This window comes from Microchirus variegatus, assembly GCF_963457635.1.
Source record: "Microchirus variegatus genome assembly, chromosome: 13".
Lineage (NCBI taxonomy): Eukaryota > Metazoa > Chordata > Actinopteri > Pleuronectiformes > Soleidae > Microchirus > Microchirus variegatus.
Window position 1 is genome coordinate 18,309,969 of NC_139814.1, and position 27,067 is coordinate 18,337,035.

The 27,067-nt window shown below is 41.2% G+C and overlaps 1 protein-coding gene across 1 annotated transcript in view; it reads right to left on the minus strand.

Annotated features, from left to right (window-relative positions):
* The window catches only part of csmd2 (CUB and Sushi multiple domains 2), a gene marked incomplete at both ends in the record, with an annotated part of 204,926 nt that overhangs the window by 172,746 nt on the left and 5,113 nt on the right, over positions 1 to 27,067 (minus strand). The window contains one exon of the mRNA XM_083900294.1: positions 13,263 to 13,479. Coding sequence (XP_083756420.1) covers positions 13,263 to 13,479 — 217 coding nt within the window. The remainder of the gene's footprint in view (positions 1 to 13,262; positions 13,480 to 27,067) is intronic.

A 27,067-nucleotide genomic window follows, 5' to 3' on the forward strand; every position in this document is an offset into this window, starting at 1 on the left:
CCTGAGGGTTGGTTTAAATGTGTAGTTGTGGCTCACACGCTCGCTCGCACACACACACACTTACTTTCTCTAAAGTGTCTACCAATCAGCCTGTGAGTGAATGATGTGACTGCTTTATCTGCAGGCCTATCTGCACTCCATTAACAGTGAATTACATTGTCTCGATGGTATCTGCATCTGCCCGACAACATAGATACGCGTTAGGCAAAACAGTGAGACAACACGATCGTCTCTTGTGTGTTTGGACATTGAGACGAGAAGTGAAATGCCATGCCAGTGAAGGATTCAATTCCTGATTCATCTCTGTTGTTGTTCCTAGTATGTACATAATACATAACATAAAGTAAATACTGCTGATAGATATATGTTTAGTTACGCGTTACATACAGCATGTTGTTGAGCAAGTGTGCAAAACAATTCCAACACTCTAAGGTTAAGAGGTTGTTTCAGTTGGGTCACAATTTAATGACGATAAGATAGTCCTTTACTTGTCCCGCAGTGGGGAAACTTACGTCGTCACGGCAGCAAAAAACAGTAAAGATAAAGGTAATACATAATAAATGTGCATTTCCATATGTGAAAGTACATTATAGGAAGATATTAACAATAAGACTATATAAAAGTGAAACTACAACCAGAATATCTACAGTATGGGCTTCGTATTTATAGTATAAATAGGATTGAACATGAGATAGTGTATATGTACATTGCACTTATGTAAAGTATATTATATATAATGCACGTGGGATGAGTAACCTGTTAAGTGTGGTCTATTGAGAGCAGCGTACTTGTATTACTATGAAATGTCAGAGGGAGGAAGGTCATTTTCAGAATTTTATTGTGTGTATTTTCCATTAATAGATCACATTCGCAGCGCTTTCTGCAGCTGAAGGTCTATCCCCCTCCCTCCCTCCCTCCATGAAGCAGAGGAAACAAATAAGACATCAGGACAACAAATCCCATGATCCCACACACAGAATTTACATACCGAGCGTTATTTCGTTTTTGAAATGGAGGCTACAAGTGCAAGCCTCTCCACGGAGCGCTCCTTTCCAATCAAATCCCTGACTTTTTATATAAATAAATATATGTAAATAAAGAGCCATAGCCAGACTCCAACTTGACTCAATCTCCTCTTTGGTTAATTGGATTCAAACATTGAGGACTCAAGACTCAACGCAGTCTCCACTAAGACCCTGACGTACTGAATATGCATTAATAGACGTGATATGTGGCATAATAATGGATGATTATAATTACTGGTACAAGACGCTTAAACTAACACCATAAATGCACTGACACTGGAGAGAGAGGGGGGGAGGAAAACAACAAACAAACAAACAAACAAACAACTGAGTTCTTTGTTCATTTGTTGCTGCCTTGTAGGGGAATAAGTCAATTACATTTACAGCAAACAAATCAAGGGTGACAAATGAAACAAGGTGACGTCGCCATGTCCATTGTGCTTTACACAAATCGCTCTGCACTAATCCTCGGGCAGGAAACAATTAGGAATTAGGAAAATAATAATAATTCAACGCCGTGCCACTCGCAACCCCAGGAACGTGACGAAGCTAAGAGATGCCAGTTTGTGTGTGTGTGTGTGTGTGGTGTGTGTGTGTGTAGCAATTATGTCATACAAGGGTGTAATGAATGATGAAGGAGAGAATAAGGACAGGCTCAACTGGAAGCAAACATGAAACAAAGTCAAAGAAACTCTGACAGAATGACGATCAGGATTGGATTTTAGATTAAATATACAGTATGTAAATGTACTCCATGCTAGATTATACTTGTACAATTGAATGTACAAATCCCTACTGAACAAACTTGAGGCTAACTTTGTGATCATGTGAGATTAAAAAAAAACTGCCCACAGAAGTGGTATGGCATGGGAAAAAAAAAAAAACAACATCAATAGTGTCAATGTTTTTTGTCTGTATTTTCTTTCTTCTAAACATGAAATATAGAAGTGGGGGCTATAAATACCTGAAAAAAATAAACACCTGGTGTGAGACTGCGACAACCTGTCGTACCAGTCTCCACCGATTGTCACTATTTTCCCACACATGCAATAAATATAATCTCTTAGTTCTCCCTGTGTGTGCGTGGGTTTCCTCCCACGTGTCCAAAAACATGCTGAGGTTAATTGAACACTCGAAAACAACCCATATGTGTAAGTGAATGAGTGAGTGAGTGAGTGAGTGAGTGAGTGAGTGAGTGAGTGAGTGAGTGTGTGGTTGTCTCTATATGTGGCCCATGTGATGGATTGGCCCCAGCAGTGCTGTGACCCTTTCACGTGGAGGATAAAGCGGTAGATGATGTTGTGAGATCTTACTCTATACGGCACATGGAGTGTTTGGAGGAAGGGGGCCTTTCCGATTCCAAACTCAACAGTATATACATATGGTTTTCAATCGGATAGGATTGGGTAAAGTCCCCATATGACCAACTGAGGGATGCCACTAACTAACGGCAAAAACAAAAGGTTCGGGCAGAAGATCTGATTTAGCCAGCAGGGCTAATACTGACACGGTGACCAACCATTGGAGCGACCGGCCAATGCTGTTGTCCTCTTTCGTTCCTGTGGCAAGGATGATGAAAGAGCAACAGAGGGAAAAGAGAGAAAATAAGGAGGAGGAGGAGGGGGAGGAGAGTGTGGGGGCGGAGGGTGTTTGAAATTCTGAAAAAAATATCTAGATTTAGCTACAGGCTGGTACATGTACTCTGATGAAATCTGCCTTGTGTCTGTGTGCTGTTGACCGTCTCCCCTTATGGCCCGTTCAGTCCATAATGATTTCCCTCCTACCCTAACGTAGACACAATTAATGTTTTCTAGTTCAGTTGTCAACATCTCTACTATGGTTTTGATTCTATGGAATAGAACAGTTTCAGAGGTTTCCAAAAGTGCAACTGTTCCTACATGCGTCAAATATTGTGTGTGAGGACAAACGGATATTTTGTCTTGGCTCCAAAATATTTTCAGGGTTAAGACGGGAATGCATTGTGTCCTCACTCAGATATAAACAACAGTTTGGTGGTGTGTGTGTGTGTGTGTGTGTGTGTTTTATTCATTTCACAAGGTGTTTGGGTAACTAATTAGACCGTTATGCTCTGTGTCTCCCAGGGATGAACAAGCGGGAAACAAAGGGAAAAAGGGATGATACTGTAACAACAGCAACACCGAGGAGAAAAAAAGCAAAACCAACAAAGGCTGGATAAGAAAATTTGCCAGGGGATTTACCTATAAGCTGGGGGGGGGGGGGGTTGACATGATTGTGTCCATTTCAGACTGTATTTCTTCTGTTTTTGGCCATTTAGTATTAGAAGAGAAAATACCAACAGTTGTTCTTTAATTATATCGAGGCAGTCAAAAACACCCGGCTGCTGACAGTTCACACCTTCAGATTAGTCTGAAAAAAACGATTTCACAAAAACACAGCAATCAAGAGTCCAAAATATCTACTCTGTGTTTTGCCAGATAGACATTTTGTTCTGCCAGGCAATATCTATGTCAAAACAACAAAGGTTTGGTATAATCGCTACGAATGTTTCATCTCAGATATGTGAAATGTTTCACCCATATTTTGTTGTTCTCTGTCTGTAAAAATTATCATCAGCTAATTCTAAAATCTGTTATTGTGATAACTTTTTTTTTTTGTTGGCATAATCTGCCAACGCTGCCTTTGGTGCATCAATAGAACTCCTTGTTGTAAAGGAAAAGGGAAGAAAAAAAGAAGAGGAAGGTCATTTCAAACTTAAAATGTTAACTCCTAATCTCAAATCTGTCAAAATCTGTTGGCATAATTTATATTATGTTGATTTATGCCCATTCCATTTGTCCTCATTTCAACTGAAATCTCAGACATTAGACTTTAATTTTGAAGGTGACTGGGGAAGTGTCAAGTGTACACTGATATTATACACACATCTGGGTAATTTAGCAGTTTCCCTAATGGCTGTTGAATATTCCTGTGGTGTTGTCGATGCTCTTATGCCATTTGGGGTCTCCTTGTTTGGCTGTGACATATCAGACAGCGGAGAATAACACAGGAGGTGGGCTTCAGGTCCAAAGCTCTTCGTCGAATCTGAATGCAATTGCTCAGCAGGTATAAGAGTCTGCATTGTTTGCCGACTGTTTTCTCCCAGACTATCTTTTTTTTTTTTTTTTTTGTGACATTTTGCAGAAATCATTATGTTGAATTTTCCATGTCAACGTGCCACTTATCGTCAAAGAAACACATTAACGACACGCACGGCGACAAACAGCAGCACATACAGTGAAGTATGTGGAGTAACTGTTTTGTCTGTATGCTGTGGGAACAAAGAGCTTATGGTTTTTGTTGGTCCTCTTGTCCAAGACACATTTCTCCTACGGGGGGACAAAAAAGGAACTTTGACTTTGAGCTCTTACGACTGTCACTTTTCTGTTTCGGGCTGCATGGCTGTCTGTGAATGTTTGCAAAGGGCTTGAGGGCATGGTGTGTGTTCGCGACGTGCACTAGAGACGGCATTATGCATAAACAGTCGCCTCCGACTTTTAGTTTAAAGAACACAAATGCAAATCACTCTGGAAAATAAGAAAAAGCATATTTAAAATAAGCACACAGACGAACACACGATGTGGCCCAGAGCGATGGTTCAAAGACTTTTCCGTCGTGATTATCCTTCCACATCGACAGATGCACAGCAGAATGTCTCCTGAATATTTTGTGCACTTGTTTGATTTAAAAAAAAAAAAAAAAAAGGGGTTAAAAGGTTTTGCAGAGAGGCTGTCAACTATCGTCGGTGAAATGATTCCGCTTTTATGGCTCGAATCCCCAACCGTAGGCCGAGCTACAGCCAGTGTAGCACGAAAAAATTAAAAGAGATGAAAGGGAATAATAAAAAAATGGGGGAAAATTAGTGTTCCACCCAAATCAACAGTAAAAAGCTGCTACTGTTGTGTGCTGTGTTTTCCGAGGGCACAGCAGACAAATTAGCACTTTTCACAGATATGTAATGGATCGTCACGTCACTGTTGATCATCATTACAAAAGATGTTTGCACTCAGTACTCAAATCGAGACACGCTGCACATGTTAAAACCTGCTGCACATGTGAGCCGTGTCTCTGGGAATAATATGGACAATTGCGATTGACGTGATATGAATCACCTGCAGTGAGAAAAGCATTCAATAAAATCTGCCTTCCATAATCCCTGTATAAGATAGTTTTTTTTCTTTTTTATCAATTTATATCATGGGATTCTGTCATATTGCACCATACGTATAAAGTTCTCAAAAACAAAATGTTATATAAAAATGAAAATAAGCAACAAAAATTGTTTATTAGGTTCACATACATAGGAAAAAAAGAGAGAAAAATCACATTTTGACTCATGCATGCATTATCCAAAGGACAGGAAATGCCCTTAGCGGTGAAGAAATTGTATTATTTGGCCATAGATCACAACATTTTCAAAACACGACATAATTAATTCAATATTCTTATGATTAAGTCTAATTCTGGAGCTATTGCACAGATGCATTTACAAATCCCCCCGTTGACGTGCCGCATAATCACATCCTACAAAATAAGTGCTCACATAATCTGTCACAATCATTTTGAATTTTTCAAAACAACTGCCAAAAATAAAGATCCAACTTAAGTCTGATATATATATTTATATTAAAAAAATCTTCACATTCAAAGATCATTAACTTTGGCTGAGGTAAAAGGTACAATTATGTTCTTTGTTGTTTTGGGGATTTTTTTAGGACACAAACTGGCTAAAATATGAGCAGGCAGCACGGCATGGGCATAATTATACCTCTCGTTTTTAGTAATTATATTTCCAGGGTTCAAACAGACCGGCTTCACTAAAACCCAGTGCATTTCCTCGACTCGAAATAATGCAGAGTGAGTAGCAAAGGGCTGAAAATGACATCTCTTTCAAGAGTGGAGTGCATGATTTAATCGTTTATCTCTGCAGGAGAAAATTCCATTTCATGCCTGCTGCTGAAGTGCATCCTGTAAAGAACATGGGAGGGATGGGAGGATATCGATAGCGATGCACAGGATGTAGGGTATAAATTCACAGCCATCTAGTTGATTATTTCTCTAATCTGGGGTTACGGGGGTCTAATAATTCTGCCTCACAGGTGAGCAGACGCCATAAATCCCGACGTCATTTCACTTTTTTTTCCCCCAGTGCAAGATGATGAAAAACAAACTATCACTCTTCCCCCTGTTTTTAGCAGTATGTCGTTAAAGCTGGCGTTGATAAGTGGCAGTCTCTCCATTAGCAGCCCAGATTCAGAGGAACCATAAATCCAGCAGAATGTGTCTGCGTGGTTGCGTCAGTCCCGGGTGTGTATGGAAAAAAAAAAAAACCCCAACAAATCTACATATAGAGAGTACATGGATGTGTACGCGGAAGCTGTTAAGTAAAACGTATAATCATGGCAACTACAAACAAGTACGCTCTCCGCCTCCTCCACATGTACAGTACATGGATTCCTGGCACACGTTTCAACACTAAAACACGTGGAGGTTTGGGACGAACACGCGGCGAATCGGTGGGGGAAAACGTGTTGTTGCAGACACATGTTCTCGACACCGGAGTCATTTTGCAAAGTATATGCGTCGCGTGAGTGATTGACGGCCCCGAAAGCCGTCAGTGACGAAGAGTTATAGCTTTGGCGAGAGCTCATATATACGGAAGGTGCCATTGTTCGTCAGCCACTCTCATCCTGACCTGCAGAGTTCTTTACACAGTGGACATGGACGCACAGGAACACATCGAACGCACCGCGAGTGATAAACCCAAGCTGTGAAGCATATACACAATCACAGTAAGGACTGTATATATGACGGCAGCATTAACTCAGGAAGTGATAAAAAATAAGTAATTATAGCTGCTCTGAAGCTAAACACCAGCAACATTATATCACGTAATACACATACATCTAATTTTTTTATGTAAACAGCTGGTGTCGGCGGCGAGGAAAAAAAGCGGGAAACGAGTGGATTAACAGGACGGTAAAACAACCTTGTCTTAAGTAATTAAAATTATTCAGCCGGTATATTATTGATCAGGTGTTCTTTGTATGCAGCTATAACCGTTACTGTTTATATTCACAGTAAAATTAAAATTATAAAGGGGTCACACTTAACGAGATGCATCACCAGAACCTCCCTTACATACATGTCAACGCAGTGGTGTCTCACATCTTTTATTTCACCCATTTGCACTTGAGGTCTGCGACTTTTTTAATTCAATCAGTCTAATCACTCTAATTAGTGTTGCTTTAAGACGAAAACACGGCTATTTTGAAAGAGGAAAAAAAAAACCGGGGGCTCTAAAAAAGCTGTTCTTCACTAGCTCTGCACATAAACAATAGACAAATTAGTTAACTAGTTGATAAAGTGGAGCATTTAGAAGCTAAAGAGCCACATATATTTTTTTAGGAGGAAGAGAGCAACGGCAGAGCTTAAAGGAGACAAATCTTGGAAAAACAATGAGGAAACATTTTGCGGACCCCAGCCCATTATATATCCTAATCTGTGACTGTGTTAGTGAGTGTGAGTGTCGTCTAGATTATGTTCAACACTAACCCTGCTTTGGTATTATTTACTACAGGTTAACTTTCCTTTGGGGAGGGATTGAGTTTAGTAGTTTTACGTTAAAAGATGAGGTGTGATGACGTGTGCGAAACGCAAAGCACGTGCACGTTCAAGAGCTTGCTTAAAAGCAGGCGTCTCTCGGAAGCTGCTGCAATTGTGAAGAAGTACAGGGCTAACGGTTTTCCAGCACACTGCCATTTACTCAGTACTTAAAAGTGTGTGCCTGTGAGTCTGGTGTGCTTTTTAGCTGTAGATTTATTTTTTTTCATTTTTGCTGGGATGTGCGATACACACAGATCTCCCTTTGTGCACTCGAGGAGCACGGTCACACACACACACACACTAAGAGAGAGAGATTTGTGTCTTTTCAACATCCCTTCACCAATATAAAATGTTTGCCAGATGAAGCTAATCAGAATACTGAATAGCCACCAGGGGGCGAAAAAAAATCAGTTTGGAAGACTATAGGAAAACAAGTCTGACTTGATTGATAATGTTATATACTCCTTAGTTTCGTGCTTTCGATTTTTAGAGGAAAATTCAAAGAGTGGACACCAGTGTAATGGATGTGAATTTCTGGATGCAAAACCTGCATATAGCACTGGTCATATGGTTAATCTCGAGGCTTTAAAATTCTTATGAGTGACATCACGACTGTTGCTCTTTCTCCTTAAAACGTGATGATTTATGTTGTAAGGCAACTATATCATGGCTGTGATACACACACACACACACACACCTCAGAACCCTGAGGGCTGACTGTAGTGGTGCCACTCCCAGTATCATGCACTAGTGCTCCTTATTTAGGTCCTACCAAGCCTCCAGGCTGAAAATCTGTCTCCTCCACGCTTCCTCCTCTTTCACACTTTTCCGCCCCTGCCAGACTCCCCCCCCCCCCCGTGCCTCAAGTCCCTCCATCACTCCATCACGGAGAGGAAGGCATGTGGAGAGCAATGCCTTCGCACACCCCAGTAGCTTTTTCCCCTCTGCTGAAATGCACTCAGTGTTCCCCAGTTGGCAGTTACAAGGTGAAATGTGACAGAAAAGTGAAAAAAGACAGCTATTTACAAGTAAGAAATGTGCACTCGGAGTGACAGTGAGTGAGCTGGTGAGGGTTCAGTGTTTCGCTTAAGGTCAAGCGCTATAGTCGTAAGTAGGTCTCTGTGACGAGTGTGCTCGCATCAACACAAGCTGCTTTTAACCCCAGACAGAGAGGTTACTGTGTTACGGCGCCTTGAGCTATGGTTTGGTAACAATAGCGTAACAGTAATTCAACAGTCAGGCAATCACTTATTATGCATCTGCATAAATGCAATTAAGACTTGCAAACACAGCGATGGCGGCAGACATGAGGACGTTACAGGAAGAGGATTTAAAACGGAAATTAGGGAACATTTTTGGGGCCATGTGGAAATGCAGCTGGACTCTTGTGCAAAACTGTCCGTCCAGCTGATGTATATTAAGTACCCCCTTCATCAAAGAGTTGAGGGCCAGATGGTGTAAAGCCTCACACCGATAAACTGTGTTGATGTAAAATCATTTCCTCTCGACAGGGAATAAGTAAAAAAAAAAAAAAACATGGGGACTGCAGCTGTGAACGTCTCTAACGTTAAGAAAAGTTTAGTGAGGGTAGTTTATATACCAGGTTCTCTTGGCTGCATCACCACCACTGTGAAGGATGACACATGTCAAACCGCTATTGAGTCAAGGCTATTCTTAAAACTCTAAAAAAAAGTAAGTTGAACTATACCATAATGATATTGCACTGCAAAATAATTAGGGCTAATTAATCTAACAATAAAAGTTTCCTTTTCTTCTCATTACTGAGCAATCAGACACACACTACACATCAAGCTATGTGGTTTTAATTAAAGGCTGGATGACATGGATGACTGCCATCCTGTATGCGACAAGAACATTAACTAAAGCACAAATACATTAACTGCAATGGAAAAGGGAGGTACGTGCTGTGATTTAGTATTGGGATATACCAATATACATATATATATATGTTTTTTTTCTTTCTTAAACAAGCAAAAGTTTCTTTCTCAGCATCGAAAGGTGTCATTCGGGATCAAGTGGTGCTGCAACAGCAAACTGACTCATACATGCATTTCCTATGAGCAACTGTGACTCATAAACCACTGCAGGAGAACACACACACACACACACACACACAGACACTCTTCTTTACTTAGACACACAAGTCTTGTTTCCACTAATTTGTGCAGTGCAGCTCAGGTCACCATGGTGCAGTTTGGAATAGTTTACCCTCATTTGGTTTGGGGGGGGGGGGGGGGGCAAAGACGTAAATTACAAAGCTATTTACGAAATACGCGTCAGCTCAGCTGCAAAAATTAATTACACAAAAGAAGAAGTTGACACAGTAAATAAAGAGCAACTGTGGACGTACATTCAGTATCCCATGTTGATCACAAGAGGAAGTCATGTTTCCTTCTGAATGAAGGTTATAGGCCGCACGGAAAAAAAGTGGAACGCAACTGATGATTGTCTCCCCACAATTCAATAGACTGCAATGTGTTTAGCTCCACCCTGTAGGAGCTGGGCCAACATGCTTGGTGCCCCCAACAGATCGGTGCCAAACACTGGAACAGCAAGGGGGCTGCTTATTTTTGGTCCCCTTTTCAAAATATGACAATGGAAACACACGTAATTGTGCACCATTCTGTACAGAAGTGGACTGCTCGGTGTGTTTGGATACAGGCGCGTCAGCTTTTCAGTGACGGCAGTGGATGAACTAATCTGAATAAAATGACTTCTTTTTTTTAAAATGACATCTGTACAATTCCAACTCCTTCTGAGAAGCTGAAAAGTTGCACGTCAAAGTCAACATGTGGTTATTACGGTAATTTAACTTGCACTGTAGCCGGCGAATCAGTGTCTTTGTCACCAGAGAGGAGAGAGCACATCTACATAGTTACCATTTTTTGGCCTGTTTTTGGACATCTAAACAAAGACTTAAAGGTACAATATGTAGTATTTATGGGTTTATATGACCAAAAATCCACTCTTTTATACATATTATGTGCTCCTGCATTGTCTAGTCGTTGTATAATAGTTTTTGTTTCATTTTCGTAGTGTTTCAAAAAGTCATGTAAAATAATATGGTCGCGGGCCGTGGTTGTATTGCCACTGTTAGCAGCGAGACGCCATGTTTCTACCGGAGCCTGTAAGGACAAACGCGAGAGAACAAATCAAGCGTCGATTTACTTGTATCGGAAGTCCCACCTCCTCTCTCTCCGCTTCGTCTGCTACGGCCGCGGTAGCTCGCCCTCTCCCTCACCTCACGAACCTCATATGCTGACACGGAGAAAGACGACGAGGACGACATTTGACCAGCTGCGGAGACCGTAGCGCTCAGGGAAGGGAGGGGGTGAGCAGAGGAGCAGTTCTTTGTTGTAAATTTCAGCCTCTCCTCTAGATGGCACTATAAACTACTTACTTCAACTTTAAACAAATGTTATTTAAAATGTGTTTTACTGTTCAAATGTCAAACTTGACACGCAATATCTGGTGTTCATGTGCAACTACAGTTATTTTTCCTCAATAAATTGTTTTTTCTTCATTTTCTGGCCCTTTTATGGTTAAAATCAGTAAAAAAAAGTATTAGGCGTTGAGGCTAAATAGTATTTTTGTCTATTATTTGAGATTAAAGAAGTTCTACATAACATAGAGTATTGCACACATGAAAAGCTGATGCAACTCAACAAATGCTGAATTTGGGGGATACAAAATGGAAAAGAGACAGAAAAATTAAGATATTAAAAAAAAAAAAAAAACAGATGAGGAGGAAGTGAGGGGAGTGAAAGAGATGGGAAGAGAATTACATTTGACACAAGTGGGAAATGAGAGCAAAAGGAGCGCCTCTTCCAAGCCTTCTCGTGTTTGCTCGCAGATAAAAGCTCGAAGTCGGGCTTTTACAAAATGCCTCGGTTAGAAGAGGAGAAACCAAATGAGATCTGTGTGTAATTTTTCAGCACTCGCACTTGCTCTCATTCTTACCAACATTCCTATACATTTTTCTATATACATGCTTTCCCAACAAAGCCCACAGGTCCAAAGAGGAGACGGGCTGAGGAGAACAGCAAAACAATCAATCCATAATGGATCCACGTCTCTCTCTCTCTCTCTCTTTTTCATTCACTTTGAGTAGTGCGATGCAATGAAGGCACCACCGGCACAGAGTGTGAGAAACGTGGTAAGGGGAGCAGAGAAGAGGTGAGGAAGCGAGGTTATTGACTGGAGGACACGGAGAGGCTGGCAAGAGTCTCAGAACGGCGTCAGTAACAAAAGCCTTTAAGCATGTTTCTGTCATCTGCCTCCACAGGGATTGCACAACATGCGCTTTAAAGCACTGCGTTTGCAAGGCTAAGCTCATAGTAGGAAGGTGACAGGAATTTGAAAGCAGTTTCAATTAATCGGATGCAAGAATTGATACTAAATGTGTTAGCGTGTGTGTGTGTGTGTGTGAGAGGGACTGCCAAGGGCTCGGATAGATGTTAGACTGTGAGCAATAATATCCCAAAATACATAAATGTATCGGCTCTCTGCCTGTTTGTAATCACTCTAGTTGGTAGTATTCAAACAATCCTGCACGGTGAAGTGTAGTTCATGCTGTAGTTCACATGAACATCGGTATTCATTTATTTATTTGTTCATAAATTATTTAATGCAGCTTGGGTTTCATTCACACAAACTGGGTTTTAGGTCACTGTAAACAGTAAGTCAGCATCCTTGGTAGCTCACCACTATCTAACTATGTTACTCACATTATTTCAGGTGAAATTAAATCAAAATAAGTTGTGATTTACGAGGAAAAACACAGTGTTTTTCAACTATTATTGGACAAGGCCTCAATTTCCCAGACAGAACAAGGCAGCGCTTTGTGTAAGAGGATGACATTGCTTTTTTGAATTGGATTTTTTGGGGGTTTTACACCCATGCGCGCTTCATTTACATTTGCTGCGAGAGACGAAATGTGCCCAGAATCGAATTCAATATCTTTGTGTCCTGGCGCCGTGTTGTCACCCAAAGATCTGGCCTAAACGGCTGTGAATGCATCAGCGGTTATTATCTCTATTATAGCTTCCCCTCTTTTCTCATTTTCAGTCCAGTAACCTTCATCAATACCTCTGGGTCCAACTCAGTCCAAAAAAGAACAGATTCAGTCCAATACAACTCGGACAGAGTGAGTACAAACACACACAGTGAGTCATATCTGAAACTATTTAAATTACCATTTACATTTTAGATAATAACTTCACTGCTTTTATTGATTCCTTCTTCCAAATGACTGATCAGTTTTAGCAATATCACAGTGTTTCCACACCTCACTCTATATCTAATACTGTATTACCAGTCTGATGGTTATGTAATCATTCTTCTTCTCTTGGCTTCCCTCCCTTTGGGGCAGCTCAACTGTCTCAATCTTATCCCTGCTGTAGTGTCTGCTATGTATTGCAATAGAGGCATTTTTGCCATAATGAGGTTATTACCAACAGATATCATTTCCATAACAACTGCTCAGTCAAACCTTGAACCTACACTTCTTTCAATTCAGTTTTGTCGCCATTCACATCAAGTAAAACTCTGGACACAAACACATAATGTAAAACATTTAGGGCCCAGCTTTACCTCGTCCGCAGGTTTCCCGGGCTGGACGGCCCATCGTACACAGACAGGAGGTCAAAGTCCTCTTCCAGGGCGAATCCTTGAAACACCAGCTGTATCCGGTTGTGCTCCGCCGCCACAATCACCCACGTGCAGTTGGCATAGTTAGGATAACCGTAAGGGTAGCCTGGGCTCTCTATTGTCCCATTGGGACTGTGAAGTGTGTAACTGCAGTTTTGAGCTGTAAAGAGAAAAAAGGAAAAAGATTAATTAGATATATGTTCAACATAAAGCACCACACTGTAGCAAGAAGACCTGGGTTTGCGACCCAGTCGGAACAAGGGTCTTTCTGCATGGAATTTGCATGTTGCATGGGTTTTCTCCATGTTCTCCGGCTTCCCTGCACAATCCAAAAACATGCAATATGGGGATTAGGTAAATTGGACAATCTATAGGGTGGATGGTTGTTTGCTTCTATATGTGGCCCTGTGACGGACTGGCAATGTGTCCAGTGTGTATCCCGCCTATTGCCCTATGTCACCCTCATGTGGAGGATAAAGCAGTAGATGATGGATGGACACTCAACATATTAGAGTGCTTTGTATAAAATAATGAAAAAAAAAACCTCTGCATCTCTGTATAAAAGTCAAACCAATACACACCTGCAGTCAGTTTGCACCATGTGCTCCAACATCCATTATCACCTACAGTGTGCAGCACAAGCCATTAATACAGCAGAGCTAAATGGCTCACCCTCTCCCATCTTTCTCCCCCTCCATCATCACACACACACACACACACCCACCAGCTCCTTCCCCACATTAGTAATAGATTCCCACATTTATACACGACATAGCTGGAGGTGAGAATATGAGGGGGCAGTGGGGGAGGAGAGGACACACACACACACACACACACACACACACAGAGAGAAAGTAAGAGACAGTGAGATGCACACTCCCACACTTGAATGCCTTATTAATTGTACTCATCTTGCATGTTTCTTCACAGCCAGGCATACTGCCTTCAGTCTTTCATTTTTAATTGCATGTGTTGCCATTTATCAGTTCTGAATGTGCGGCAAATGTGTGTGTGTGTGTGTGTGTGTGTGTGTGTGTTTCACTTCCGCGAGCGGCGACCTGTCTCCCACTAATCTGAGCACAGCCGAGAGTTTTAATCAATGTTAGGCATTTAGGTATAATTAATCACTAATGTGGACTGATGTGTCGTTGCACTTGCATATCCAGTGCGGTGTCGGTGTGGATTTTCAGTGTTGACGGCACAGAAATTAAAATGTGCGTGAATAGCAGTATGGGTAACTAATAACACACTCATTGGCATATCATCTCATATATCTCATCAAAACAGGTGAATGTAGGTAACACGGGGGTTAATTTCCATCGCTGTAGTCGCTGTTTTCAGTCTGCCACACAGGTGGGGAACAAAGCAGGGAGATGAACAACGCGTCTAATCTTCATCAGATCTGATTAAAGTAATCAGATTAAGTCGCCATTTAATTCAAAGACTGCCCTTGTCCCGGGTATAATAGCAGTAGTGGAGAATCTGGTTGCCAACCATTCTGTAAAATAAGGATTTGTTCCACGTTTGAAAAAATAAATCTGTGTTGAACAGATAACGAATGTTACTTTGTTGCTTATTTATTGATTATTAAGTCAAAAGTATGAAAATTACAGATTAGTCCACTAATGAAGATTGCCCGATTTGTGTGCGGGAAAATAAAATCCCTCCTCCTGCTGTCACATCCTCTCAATCTCTGTTGTTCATTAGTGCCCAACAGAAAATGGACACTTTTAATTGGTCGTCCGATTCACTGAGAGTCCTGTGTATCGTAGTAATGGCGACGCGGCGAGGTGTAACAGTAAAATGGTGACACAAGCAAACTGCTGGCAAAAATATAATAATATGAGTATATCAATTTTTAAACTCATGTTTGGTTGTGTAATCAGTGCAACATGTAAACAGTGCAACAGAGTAGGACATGGGATTTTATTTATTCCCGTTCCTTATTTTCTTATCGGGACATTGGCAACCCTAGTGGTGGCATCTGCCTCTGCTCCACTAGAGGGCGAAACACTATGAGAAGGCCGTTTCTGGTTTAGCATGCTGCTACGTCAAGCATTATTTTGAGTCTCCCTACCATCCTTCCATCCATCCATCCATCCATCATCTACCGCTTTATCCTCCACCGGAGGGTCGCGATAGGCGGGGTACACCCTGGACAGTTTGCTCCCTACCATCCATTAACTTAAAAAAAAAATCCAATACCTAAAGCTGACACAGCATAAAATTGGTCTTGTGCCTGAATTTTTCGCCATGCTTTTATCACTGTTGTCTTATTCTTCTGTGGACTTCTATTATTGCCAGGCATTAGCAGGGGATTGCGGCGAGTGTCCAGGCTAAGCTCAAATTCGACAAAGAGTATGCAATAGTAGCTCAACTCCCATCATCATTTTAGTTACAAGCCGTAATGTATATATATGTCAAATATGTCACAAACACATTCCTTTCTGTGCCTCTTTCAAAGTAAGGCAAATCCTTTGTAAAATAGTGGAGAAATTCCCTGCAGATCTCTTGACGTGTGCAGCGATAATGCATCGCAGAAGCATCCAGTAAAGCCCATGTGTACGTCAGCAGGAAAGTCTTCATTTCAACAAGAAACCGAGCATAAGGTAGTGTTATATTCACACAAAGGAAACATACATACATACATACATGAACATTGTCACGCGAGACTAAATTTGGAAGCTATGCACAAATACACGTAATTTATACAAATGATGTGCATTTCTCCCTTTTGTTTGCTCCAGCCATGAACCTGAATCATTATGCTACCTGATTAAAATGTAATTAGAAGAGTACAATCAGAGGACATCTGTTATATCTGCATGGCCCACATTATTCAAAAACACAAACAACTGCTGTTGTGATTTTTTTGCTCAGTTCATTTTCCGTCTTACACTCACTGTTGTAAAATGTCTGCAGTGTATCAGCGTATGAAAATGAGATAAAGTACCTGAGGCCATATAAACGCTGCAGCTTTGGAACAAAAGAGTCAGAGTGATGCCTGCTTTGTGAAAATCCCTGCAGGTGTACATGTAACGTTGAAATATTGATTGTGTGTGTGTGAAAGATGAGTCTTTGCTACTTTGTGTGCACTCTCCAAAGATCAAAATCCCTCTGAAACTAAAGAAGCAGCAGGGTAGATAGGGCAGGTAAAAAAAAAAAAGGCACTGTGCGTGAGAAGACATGAAATGAGGAGTCTTTTTGTTATTATTCCTCTCAGTCTTAGTCATAAATGAAATGTTTGTTGTTGTTCAAGAAAGTACAGAGAGGAAAACAAATGACAAATAAATGAAACGAAATTGAAAAAAACTTGAGCGGGAACCTGGATAATCCCTGTTTAACCAGACGAGCAAACACTGGATTTGTTTTCACAGCAATAATCAAACCTGTTGTTTAAGATTCCAGCGGCTTTGAGCCACATCAAAACAAATCCAATATCATGACTTTGTTCCCGGTAGGGCAGCAAATCAGTATCGCTCTACTTTTTTTTTTGTGGAGGGTGTGTGTGGGGTTTAATGTCAGGGAGGTAAACACTGTCTGGGATGGCAGAGGCTGCAGCAGGAGGATAACAGCGTCTACAGTCACAGTATATCCATCATGACACTGTTGACTCCCCGGGGCCTGCCATGTCAAAAAAAAACAACAGGGGCCTCTCAGCCGTCACTTTTCACTGCTTCATATGTGCTTGACTTCTTCCAAAAGATGCTAATGTGTGTGTACTTGAACCCCGGGCCACTTGAATAAGCGTATGCTCCGTGCAATATTGAGAATTCAGCTTTTTTTTTTTTTCTTTGCTATTGAGTGTGTAAGTGATTTTCTTTGCACAATGGACAGAACGGGATGGTGCAAAGTGAGATTCAGAATCAGTAACTATAAGCTTTAGTGTTTTGTTGAATAGAAAATGTGAATTGTACTCAACCTTTAATTGAAAGGCAGCACAATTTAAGTTTGTAGGACGCAGACTCTTGCTTTGTCGGAGCATCTTCACACCCGGGTCACAAGCAGAGTTAGTCAAACACAGAGAGCTACAGCTATGGGTTTGTGCTAAATGTTACGGAACTCCCTTTGCTCACCATATTTTAGTTGTACTTATTTTATTTCCGTGCGTACTGCTGTATATTATATATACCTACGTTGACTGTGATTCTTTTTTGATTCTTTTTGTGGCATTGTTGCATTTAAGTTACTGTTGTAAGTTACTGTTTTTCCTTCTGTTTGGCACTTTGTTGCATTTGTCTTACTTGTTTATTTTACTTTATTTTTTTGTTTTATTTTTATTTTTATTTTTATTTTTATTTTATTTTATTTTATGTATCTTTTAACTCTTGTACATCTACACTTTTACCTCCCAATTGTTGCACAATAATTTCCCTCGGGATAAATAAAGCATCTTGAATCTTGAATCTTGAATCTTGAATCTTGAATCTAAAAAACATATATCGACCAGGGCAGAAGAAAAGCGAGGTTCTTCCTCCCTCTCTCATACAGATTGTTAGTGGATATATATACTGTATATGTTTTTACAGTCCTTTATTTTCACCTTCCTTTCCCACAACAACTTACTGTCTGTAACTGTGTAATTTTCCATGTTTTGAACACTTTGGCAGTTAAATGCTACAGCAGAGGTGTCAAAATGGCAGCCCACGGGCCACATGCGGCCCCCTAATGGATTGCATGCAGCCCACCACTTAAAATCAAGTTATAATGAAAGCGTTTTGGTATTAATAGATATTTTTGCATCATAAACATGTTTTTATTGTGTAGTACACATCATAACATATCAAAAAAAAAAGTACAAAAGTATGTTTACTTTGAAATTCTGTGGAATATCATCGTGAATATCTTTATTCCGATATCATGATGGAATATTGTGTTATTGACCACCTGCTATTTTTTCTCCCATTTTTCTGTAAACACTCATGACCAGACTAGATGGCCCTCAGGTCATTTTGAGTTTGACCCCCCCTGCTCTACAACTATTTCCAATGCTAAAAGTTGCTGTTGCACAGATTTTGCCCCCTCTGCTGGTATAAAACGAAAGAAGAAATGACATGGAACCAAAGGGAAACGGACACTGTTGGTCAGTTAATTAACACTCTGTGATCTTTTAGGTTCTTAACAGCAACTAGCCGACCAAAACGCTCCATTATCACATACCTGTAATGCAGTAGGCTGCGTTAATGTAAGTGTATGCTCATATGTCACCACTTCATTCTTATTCTGCCCTCTTATCTTCAACTAATTACCAGAGACAAACGAAGAGAACACAAAGCAATCTCCATCAGATCTTTCATTAAAGCCTTTAAGTGGGCCCAACAAGAGAGTATCCCCCCCTTTGTCATTATGATCAGGTCAATACTAATATACAAGTAAAACCTCCACCTTCCCAACCTGATTTTCATACACACAGCCTGGTCAATGATCGCCTCACCATCTCCTTCATTACAAGGCATCTATCTGACAAATGCCAATCAATGGCTCATGATAGAGGCGCTTGATAGGGGTCACGGTGGACTGTGAACCACTTGTACATAGGCAATGAGTTAGGTAATGTGGGCTGAGTTGGATTACAAAACAAATCCTGGTTAAGGAGACAAACTTTTGATGATATTTTTTATCAGTGTTGTAATTTCTCATCAGTTTTGAGACTGAATAGTAATGAAAGGTTTATGAAATGACCCCGCGAGGTGTTAAAAACCAACATGTTTTTGTTATTAAAAGCCCCCAAAGTGTTAGCCGCCGAAGTGAAAACACCTCGGTGCTAAAAAGGTGTTTCCTATCATCAGAGTACATGTGTAATAAGGGGACAGAACATGCTGCACATATTGATATATGACAGGTGATCAACCAAGCAGGAGAGCAGACGCCAAGCTGTACGAGTACAATTAAGCAAAAAAAAAAAAAAAAAAATTGTGACAAAGAATCTACCGTGCGTGCCAGAGCTATAGGCCAAATGAAGTGGGAGCACCTGTGCCAAGTGACCAACTCCTAAATTGATAATGACACACACAATCTGGGATAAAACACTCAGATGGTGCGATCAGAGAGGCAGCAGCATGAAATATTTTATCTTTGCCGAAAAAAAAAAATGGAGGTGAACTAAAGCAGGCACGTCGTAGTTCACTCGAAGATGCACATTTGTGGGCATTAGTGACTTGATTTACAGCCTCACCAGGTTTTAATTTTCACATTACACAGGTTTGTTTTGCCGGATGTTTTCCACTGCACTGTGTCGTCGTCGTCACATTAACTCAGATTCTCCATTTCCACCATCAACGACACCACAGGTTTGAGGTAAAGATATACAGTGCATATAAAATGCAGCAAAACAGATTATATGTTGTTTGTGACCAGACGCCTATTGTACAATACTTGCTTTATCATCTATTTTCCTCAAAAATAACATCTTGTGCTATTGAAGTAGACCTGAAACTAGTGATTAAGACCATCATCATGAAGAAAGTGTTGTTTTTGCAACCACTAGAGTCACTAACTGCCACTTCTATCCTGCTTCCTCAGCTTTCACTTTCAAGACCGGAAGGCTATGTCCATTTTGACATACTCTCAGTGCTTTGAAAACATGGGAACTAATCTGCACTTGGAGCTTGGGCTAAATTACTTTGCCCAGGGTACATTATGAAATTAGCTCCGCCAGGACAGAGCCCATCCTGCAGTTGACCCCGTGACACACTGTGAAGACCCTGTAAACAGACTGCTGCCTGTGCTGTTTTAGCCCCGGCGAGGCCACCGCATCAGAGCAGAAGGTCATAATTGTGAACATTCAGGTGAATCCATTATGAATATTGAACAGAACGGGTTCACTGTGTTTCAGCAAAAATGAAAACTACTTCTAGTTGCTGAAAGATTTTGGGTAAAATATAAAAAAAACTGTTTTTTTTTTGTTTTTTTTCTGGCAGACATTGCAATTTGATATTTGATAACTTCCCTGAGATAAGGTTCAGTCCAATATTGAGAAGGTTGTCAAACTTATTAAATATACTTTAATATGGGGCACCAGATAGCTCCATTGGTAAAGCTGGTGGCTATATGCCACACATGACTCTGTATCACATTATGATCTAGTTCTCATCATCTTGAATGATGCCGTGTGTCTCATTCGTTGAGACTGCTCCACACACACACACACACACACACACACACACACACACACATAGGGATATCTGGATTAGAGCCAATAAAAGACTTGCCCCCTTCTCTGTTTCTGATTGGTTTTGGCCATAATGTCATCCTTCCTTGAGTGTGAGTTTGGGCAAGTATGGATAGAGAACACCAGCTTCACAGAAAGATATTTTGGAAGATGAGAGTCCATAGCTTACATATACAAAATGTCGGGCGCACCAGTGCGACCTAAGAAAAAATGTGTCGGTATGGTAACTGTGGATGTTCAACAGATATGTTGTCCACTGCTCAGTCCACTGTGCCACTTGCAGAGTCCAACCTGGCAAGAACCACCTCTGGTGTGTGCATGCTGCCAAATGGATGTACGAGGGAAAAATATGACCTTGCTTGGAACAGAGCTTCAGGTGTTTGTGTGTGTGTGGGTGCTACTGTTTGCCACGCCAGGGCACTTGTTTAGTAGCAGCCGTACAAGAGCTGCTGCAGTGCGCTGTGACACTTTGATGAATCGATGGTCACAGTGCTGTACACCGGTAGGATGGCAAGCCCTCACAGCGGAGGAAGGAGACGGGGGGAGAGACCAGAGTAGAAAGAGGCAGAGGTGGACGCGATGCGAGACACAAGGCTGAGTGACTGACTGACCAGACAAATAGATGTATGAGAAAATGGATTTGAAAAATGTGATGTGAAGAAGCAAAAGGTGAAGACGAGGGACAAACTGGGGGAAATAAAATAAAAAAAGAAAATAGCAGCAGAAAAGAAAGCGAGGTCGTATTAAAGTTTACTAGAAGTCAGAAGGTCAACGGGAGAAAGTGCAACAGCCACTGGGAGTAAATGCGTTGGAAAAGGTACGAAGGCTCTGCTAAAGGAGATCTTTCTTTTTTTTTACCTATTATATGGATCTTGTTGCCCTTCTGCGTGGAGGTCACATACAGCCAGTGAGACTTTCATAGTAAGACTGAGCTTTATCTAAACTCTAGTTAAGTTCGAGTGTGGTGAGGTGTGTGCACATCTGTGTACGGAGGACTTGGCCACGTATGCATGAGTGTAATCCTTATACCCCAAGTGAGTATGGTGTCTCTTATCCCCATGTAAATGCTCTACTGACTACAGAGGCTCTCAAAGAGAGAACATTCCCTCCCGGAGAACATAATCCCAACATCACATCCACACAATAAGGACACAAACAATAGAAGGAGAAATAGAACTGAAAAATCTCCTTTTTTCCCTTCTCTTTATTCCTTCCTGTGTCTGTGCTTGTCCCCTTATTTGCAAGTCTTGTTTGCTTTTTGGACGATGGACAGAGACTGTCCTGTTCCTGCACTCAATTATAGAAATGCGTCCAACGTCATGCTGCGCACAATGAATACAACAGAGAAGGAAACTCATTGTTTGAAGTTAAAGCGAGGTCCCACCGTGTCTCAGTATTTCTAAACACAACGCAGCATCTGCGACATTGCTTCTGAAATGGAAAGTGCAACATGGCAACACTCGCGAAAATATTAAAAATAATCAAATGGCAACAGGGAATTATTGTAGTTGTTAAAACTACAAATACAACTACTATTATATAACTCCTTATTCTCTCCTTTTCTTTCTTGTTTTTCTCCAGATGAACATTTTTCTCCAGGTCAAGGTCGGGTTGAGAACAGAGATTGTTTTTTTTTCTTTACGTCTTTATTGTCACCGATTGCTTTTTTTTGTATCGCACTGCAAGGTCTTGACCTGTTAAGTGTCTCAAGATAATGCAGCGCTGTATAAATAAAATCACAAAGATAAAATACAGTGCTCAGCTTAGCCCTCATTTTCATCCGTGTGACCCCTTTGGCGACTACGGCAACAGCAAAAAAGCATCCTCTGGGAACAAACAAGGAACTATTTGTGATTCCCCAAAGGGTTGAATAACAGAGCTATGCAAGTGCCCCCCACAAATAAACTTCAAACAAAGGGGATGTTTTATTTTGTGTGTGTGTGTGTGTGTCAGTAACTGCCTCCTTGCTGGCAAGATAAACTCTTCCGCCCCATAGATCCTCTCAATACCACTATTTGTCTCTTGATGTGTCAGCTCATAAGTGCGCCTTGACCGCATCATATACAAATTAACCTCGAGATGGCCACCATTAAAATGGAAATGGGCGAGCTCAGCGATCCTGCTCGCCTCAACACATTAGGCCGGGGACTACAATGTCTGCCATTACAGACAAGTCAAATGCAGCGGAAGGCACGGGCGATAGGCTTGCTCTCCCACTTACTCACCCACACTCTCTCTCCACCCACCACTATCATCTCAGGTCATTTTCTACAAGGCTAAGAGGCAGAAATGCTGAGTTTGCATAACAAAGCGCATTGGACGCTTCCTCCTGTATGAATGAGTAAACAAACACGTATGGAAAAATGTACCGGCCATCGCACACTTGTGACTGGCACATACTTACGCACATACAAATGCAAAAAGTGCAGCTACATCGCTGGGGGGTGAAATTTGCGAGTGTACAAACATAAACAACACCCACGTGCAAAGTTTGAACCGTCAAAGAACAGGCGTGTCTGCTAAAAGACGAAAAAAGGGCGAACGTGCAGGAATGCACACTTGCACGACTGCAAGCACACACACACACACACACTCCTCGCCTGCTATCGGGGCTGGAGAAAAAAAAAAGCACAACGGAGTATTTGTTCTCTCAAAAAGAGAGGAAGAGCAGGGGAGGCAGGCAGTTCCTTCCAGCTGGGTCATATTTAACCAGTGGTATTATCTGCCAGCCAACAGGACCTGCAACGTAGCCACCCACCCCCAAAAAGACACCCACTTACTTTGACACAATTTCAGCCTTGGAGCTACACACACACACACAACTCTGATTCAACCGTGATACAGATTCTTTGTTTGCTTTTCTTCCTCTGCCCCTTCTCGTCAATAAATTCAAATAATCCCGTTGTAAGTTGCTGTTTTGCCGATCCTTAGCAGCCCACGCACAGACGCTGATCAATAGAAAGCCGCCCCTCAAAGGAATCTTGACGTGTCATGTTCTTCCATTGTTTTTTCCGCTGGAGAGAGAGGTTATTCAGCACTAATAAAGGTGAGCCTGCCTCCCACACACAACACAGAGAAGAAGAATGCCTGAAGAAAGTGGTGTTTGTTTCTCTGTGTGTGTGTGTGTACTCATCAGAAACAGTAATCCTTGCGGGGATCAAAACCTGGTCCTAATGAGGCAGAACCTCATTTCTAGGGAACTGGTTAAATTTACATTTGAATTGTGCTTAGGGCATTTATTGTTATGGTTATGGGATAATGCAATTTTACGGCTGTGTGTGTGTGTATCCTTTTTCATGTTTGTATGTGTACATGTTTGAAATGATGAGGAGAAGCTTTGTTTTAAGGAAAGAGGGAGGAGGAAATGAGTGCAGTTCAAAGAAACTCATTCACTGTTCCTGTCACACAAGTTTGAATGGTGTTTCCATGACAACGGGGATAGAGGAGAACACATATGGAGACAAATTGGTTTCTTAAGTTACTTATTATTGCATGGATCTGCCTTTACTATTAATCTCACACATGTGCATGTTACAGCCCCCACACTGTTTCTGTTCCCTTTTCCAGTTTCTCCACTACTCATGGGGGGTGAAAAAAAAACAACACAATCATGTGTGATGCTAATATGTGATACAGTGAAAGTCAATTACCGCCTCATTTTCATTCCGCTCACAGCTGAGCGTGTGGAATTACATTCAACCTTGCCTATGCTGACAAACCATTCTTAATCACATCCTGCTGTGTGTTTGAGCTTTCAAACAAACTTGACTGACTCTGACTCATCAACATGAGGTGAGGTCATGCAGTGGCTTAATAAATGAGGTGATTATACTGGACATCCCACCCTTAGCTATGTTTTTGCACGTTTTAAACAATATTTTTGCATATGTTTGGATGAAAAATATGCCATTACTATTTAATTTCTTCCTTTCATGTTTTATTGATTCATTTTTTTAATAGGAGGAGGGGTTTAAAAACACAAGCCGACTTCTTCATTCATGTAGCACTGCGTATATAATTTATCTTCTTTTTAACTTTTTAACTGAACATGCTAGGCATCCTGGCTTTAGCAGATTCTGTGTTTGTGAACGTTTCATTCATTCATTCATTCATTCATTCATTCATTCATTCATTCATCATCTACTTCTTTATCCTCCACATGAGAGTCACAGGGCCGGTTTGTGCCAATCCCAGCCTGACATAGGGCAAAAGGCAGGCTGCATCCTAAACAGGTCAACAGTCCATTGCAGGGCCAACATATAGGCTACTCTAACTTGTGCCAAACTTTGAAAAAAAAATATATATATATACACACTGCACATGCATCAAGTGTGGTCAGATAGCCTTAGCAGTGCATACTAAACCTGAGAGGAAGCACTGATCCAAAGGTCAGGTCATGACCATCCCATGAGGGCTATCCTCGCAGACTATCAATCAGCCCCACTTCAACTTACTGTGGTATACTTAAACCTTTCAACCCAGATCCTAACTGCTCCCCCAGGAAGACTCAGAAGCGTCAGATGTAGGATATATCACGATGAATCGGCGACACGCACTACTCTTATACCGCTTTAATTCATGTAAATATCTTAATAATCTTATTTTGGCTACTCCCTGTGGGGGTCATCACAGCAAATAACAATAAGCATCATAATAATATTCATTGACAAGCATGCAAATGCTATACAAGTGTTAACAAAAACCCCCGTCTTCTGCAGCTAACTCTGCCCAATGGTCTGGTCGTTAAATCTGACAGTGAGTTGCGGCTGTCTAACAAGGTGTTGCTCACACTGTGCTTCACGTGGTGGAGAGAGAAAAGGTGAGAGAGCAACAGCATCTATTTTTTTTAAAAATAGGAAAACAAATAAATAAATCAATTAAAGAAGGTGAGGAGTCTGGGACAATGAGCCTTGCACTGATTAGAGAGTGACAAAAGCATGGACTAAAATAGCCAATGGCAAAACGATTAATGCAGTTCAACCAGAGAGGCATATGCACCTGTCACATATTTTCAAGTTTTATGTTTGATCATGTGTCACAAAGGCAAACTGACTTCCCATGACCCTGCATTCATTGCTTGTCTGTTTTTCTGAATAATTTCACCAGGTCCATCTCTGCAGTAGACACCAGAGATGCCACGAAAGAAGTAAACGTGAAGTTAATGCAAGACACAAAATGGACTTTGCAAAACGTGGGAAAAGACAGCACAACGCGTCCCCCCCTCCTCCCCCACATGATGACTCTGCCTGTTTCAGAGAAAGACTACTGACAGATTACCTATATGTTGACTAAGGAGAGATGCAGTACATTAAAGAGGGAGTGGAAGAGAAAAAAGTCAAGGACATGGCAAAGATACCTCCTGGATCTAATCTTCAATCTCGAAGGATCACTGATATCTGATAAGAACAGTGTAAATCAGGAAGCTGAAGATACCCCCTGCCAGAGCTTTTGTGTCTACACAAGGCAAACATGGCATTTACATCCATCTTTCAGTGTGAGGGGATTACGGTCACTGTAAAAGCAAATTCTCAGGTCTTACAACACCAGATGGAAAAGAATATGAATCACACACCTGACTTGGGGAGATGTAAGCTCTGAATTTTTTATCATTGCATCATTCATTTCAGAATTTAGTCATCCAAGCAAGGTCCCGACATATCCTGCCTCACGACGACTTCACAGCAGCGACAGTCGGGGAATGCATGCACAACCAGGCTGATAGTGAGACGTGGGAGCAGGGGTAAAACAAATAAAAACCACTTCCACCTCAAGAGTTATTAACGTGTCCTTGATGATGTGCTTTGTCACAACCTTCAATCCACCAGCCATGTGTATTTAAAGAAGCGGGAAATGCTAACGATACGTAGTGGCTGCATTTGAACAAAAGAGCTCACAGAAGTACATTATGAAGATGAAGCACGAGCACAAACCTCAACAGAGCAACGGTGCTGAATTCATAGGAGATTTATACTCCAGGAATAAGTCATGCAGCCAATATATACATTTATTATTTTAATGTTGGGCTCAGGGACACACTGAAAGTCACAGTTGAAGGGGGGTAAAAAAAATGTCGCATTATTCATTTGTTTTCCTCCAAGTTGTTTCCCTACTTGTGTTTTATTTGAACTACTGACTTTACAAGCTGAGCCCCTGGATATATAAATGCCTCTGTTTGAAAGTGTTAGCCTCAAATGTAATGAAAGTGTTGCCCTCACTTGGTTACAGTGCATTAAATAAAGAATAATGTGACTTTAAAACCACAATATTGTGCAATGCGGTTGACTTGTGTGTCACTTCTTTTTTTTTTTACTTTCAGCAGATAATATTGGACGTCCATCAGACCGCTGCACCCTTGCACATGGTGATGCATGATGCAAATGTTGATACCCAGTGTGATAAAGAGGACGACGACATGATGTCCTGACCAAACGCTCACTTATGTTGACATGAGAGTGACACTGTGTCACTTTCTGTTAGGGATGGCACAAAACCACTTTTGGTGTCCGATACCGACATCACAAACTCGATAACAATAACAAATTATCTGAGTGAAGCACACAATACGTAGGATATTTGG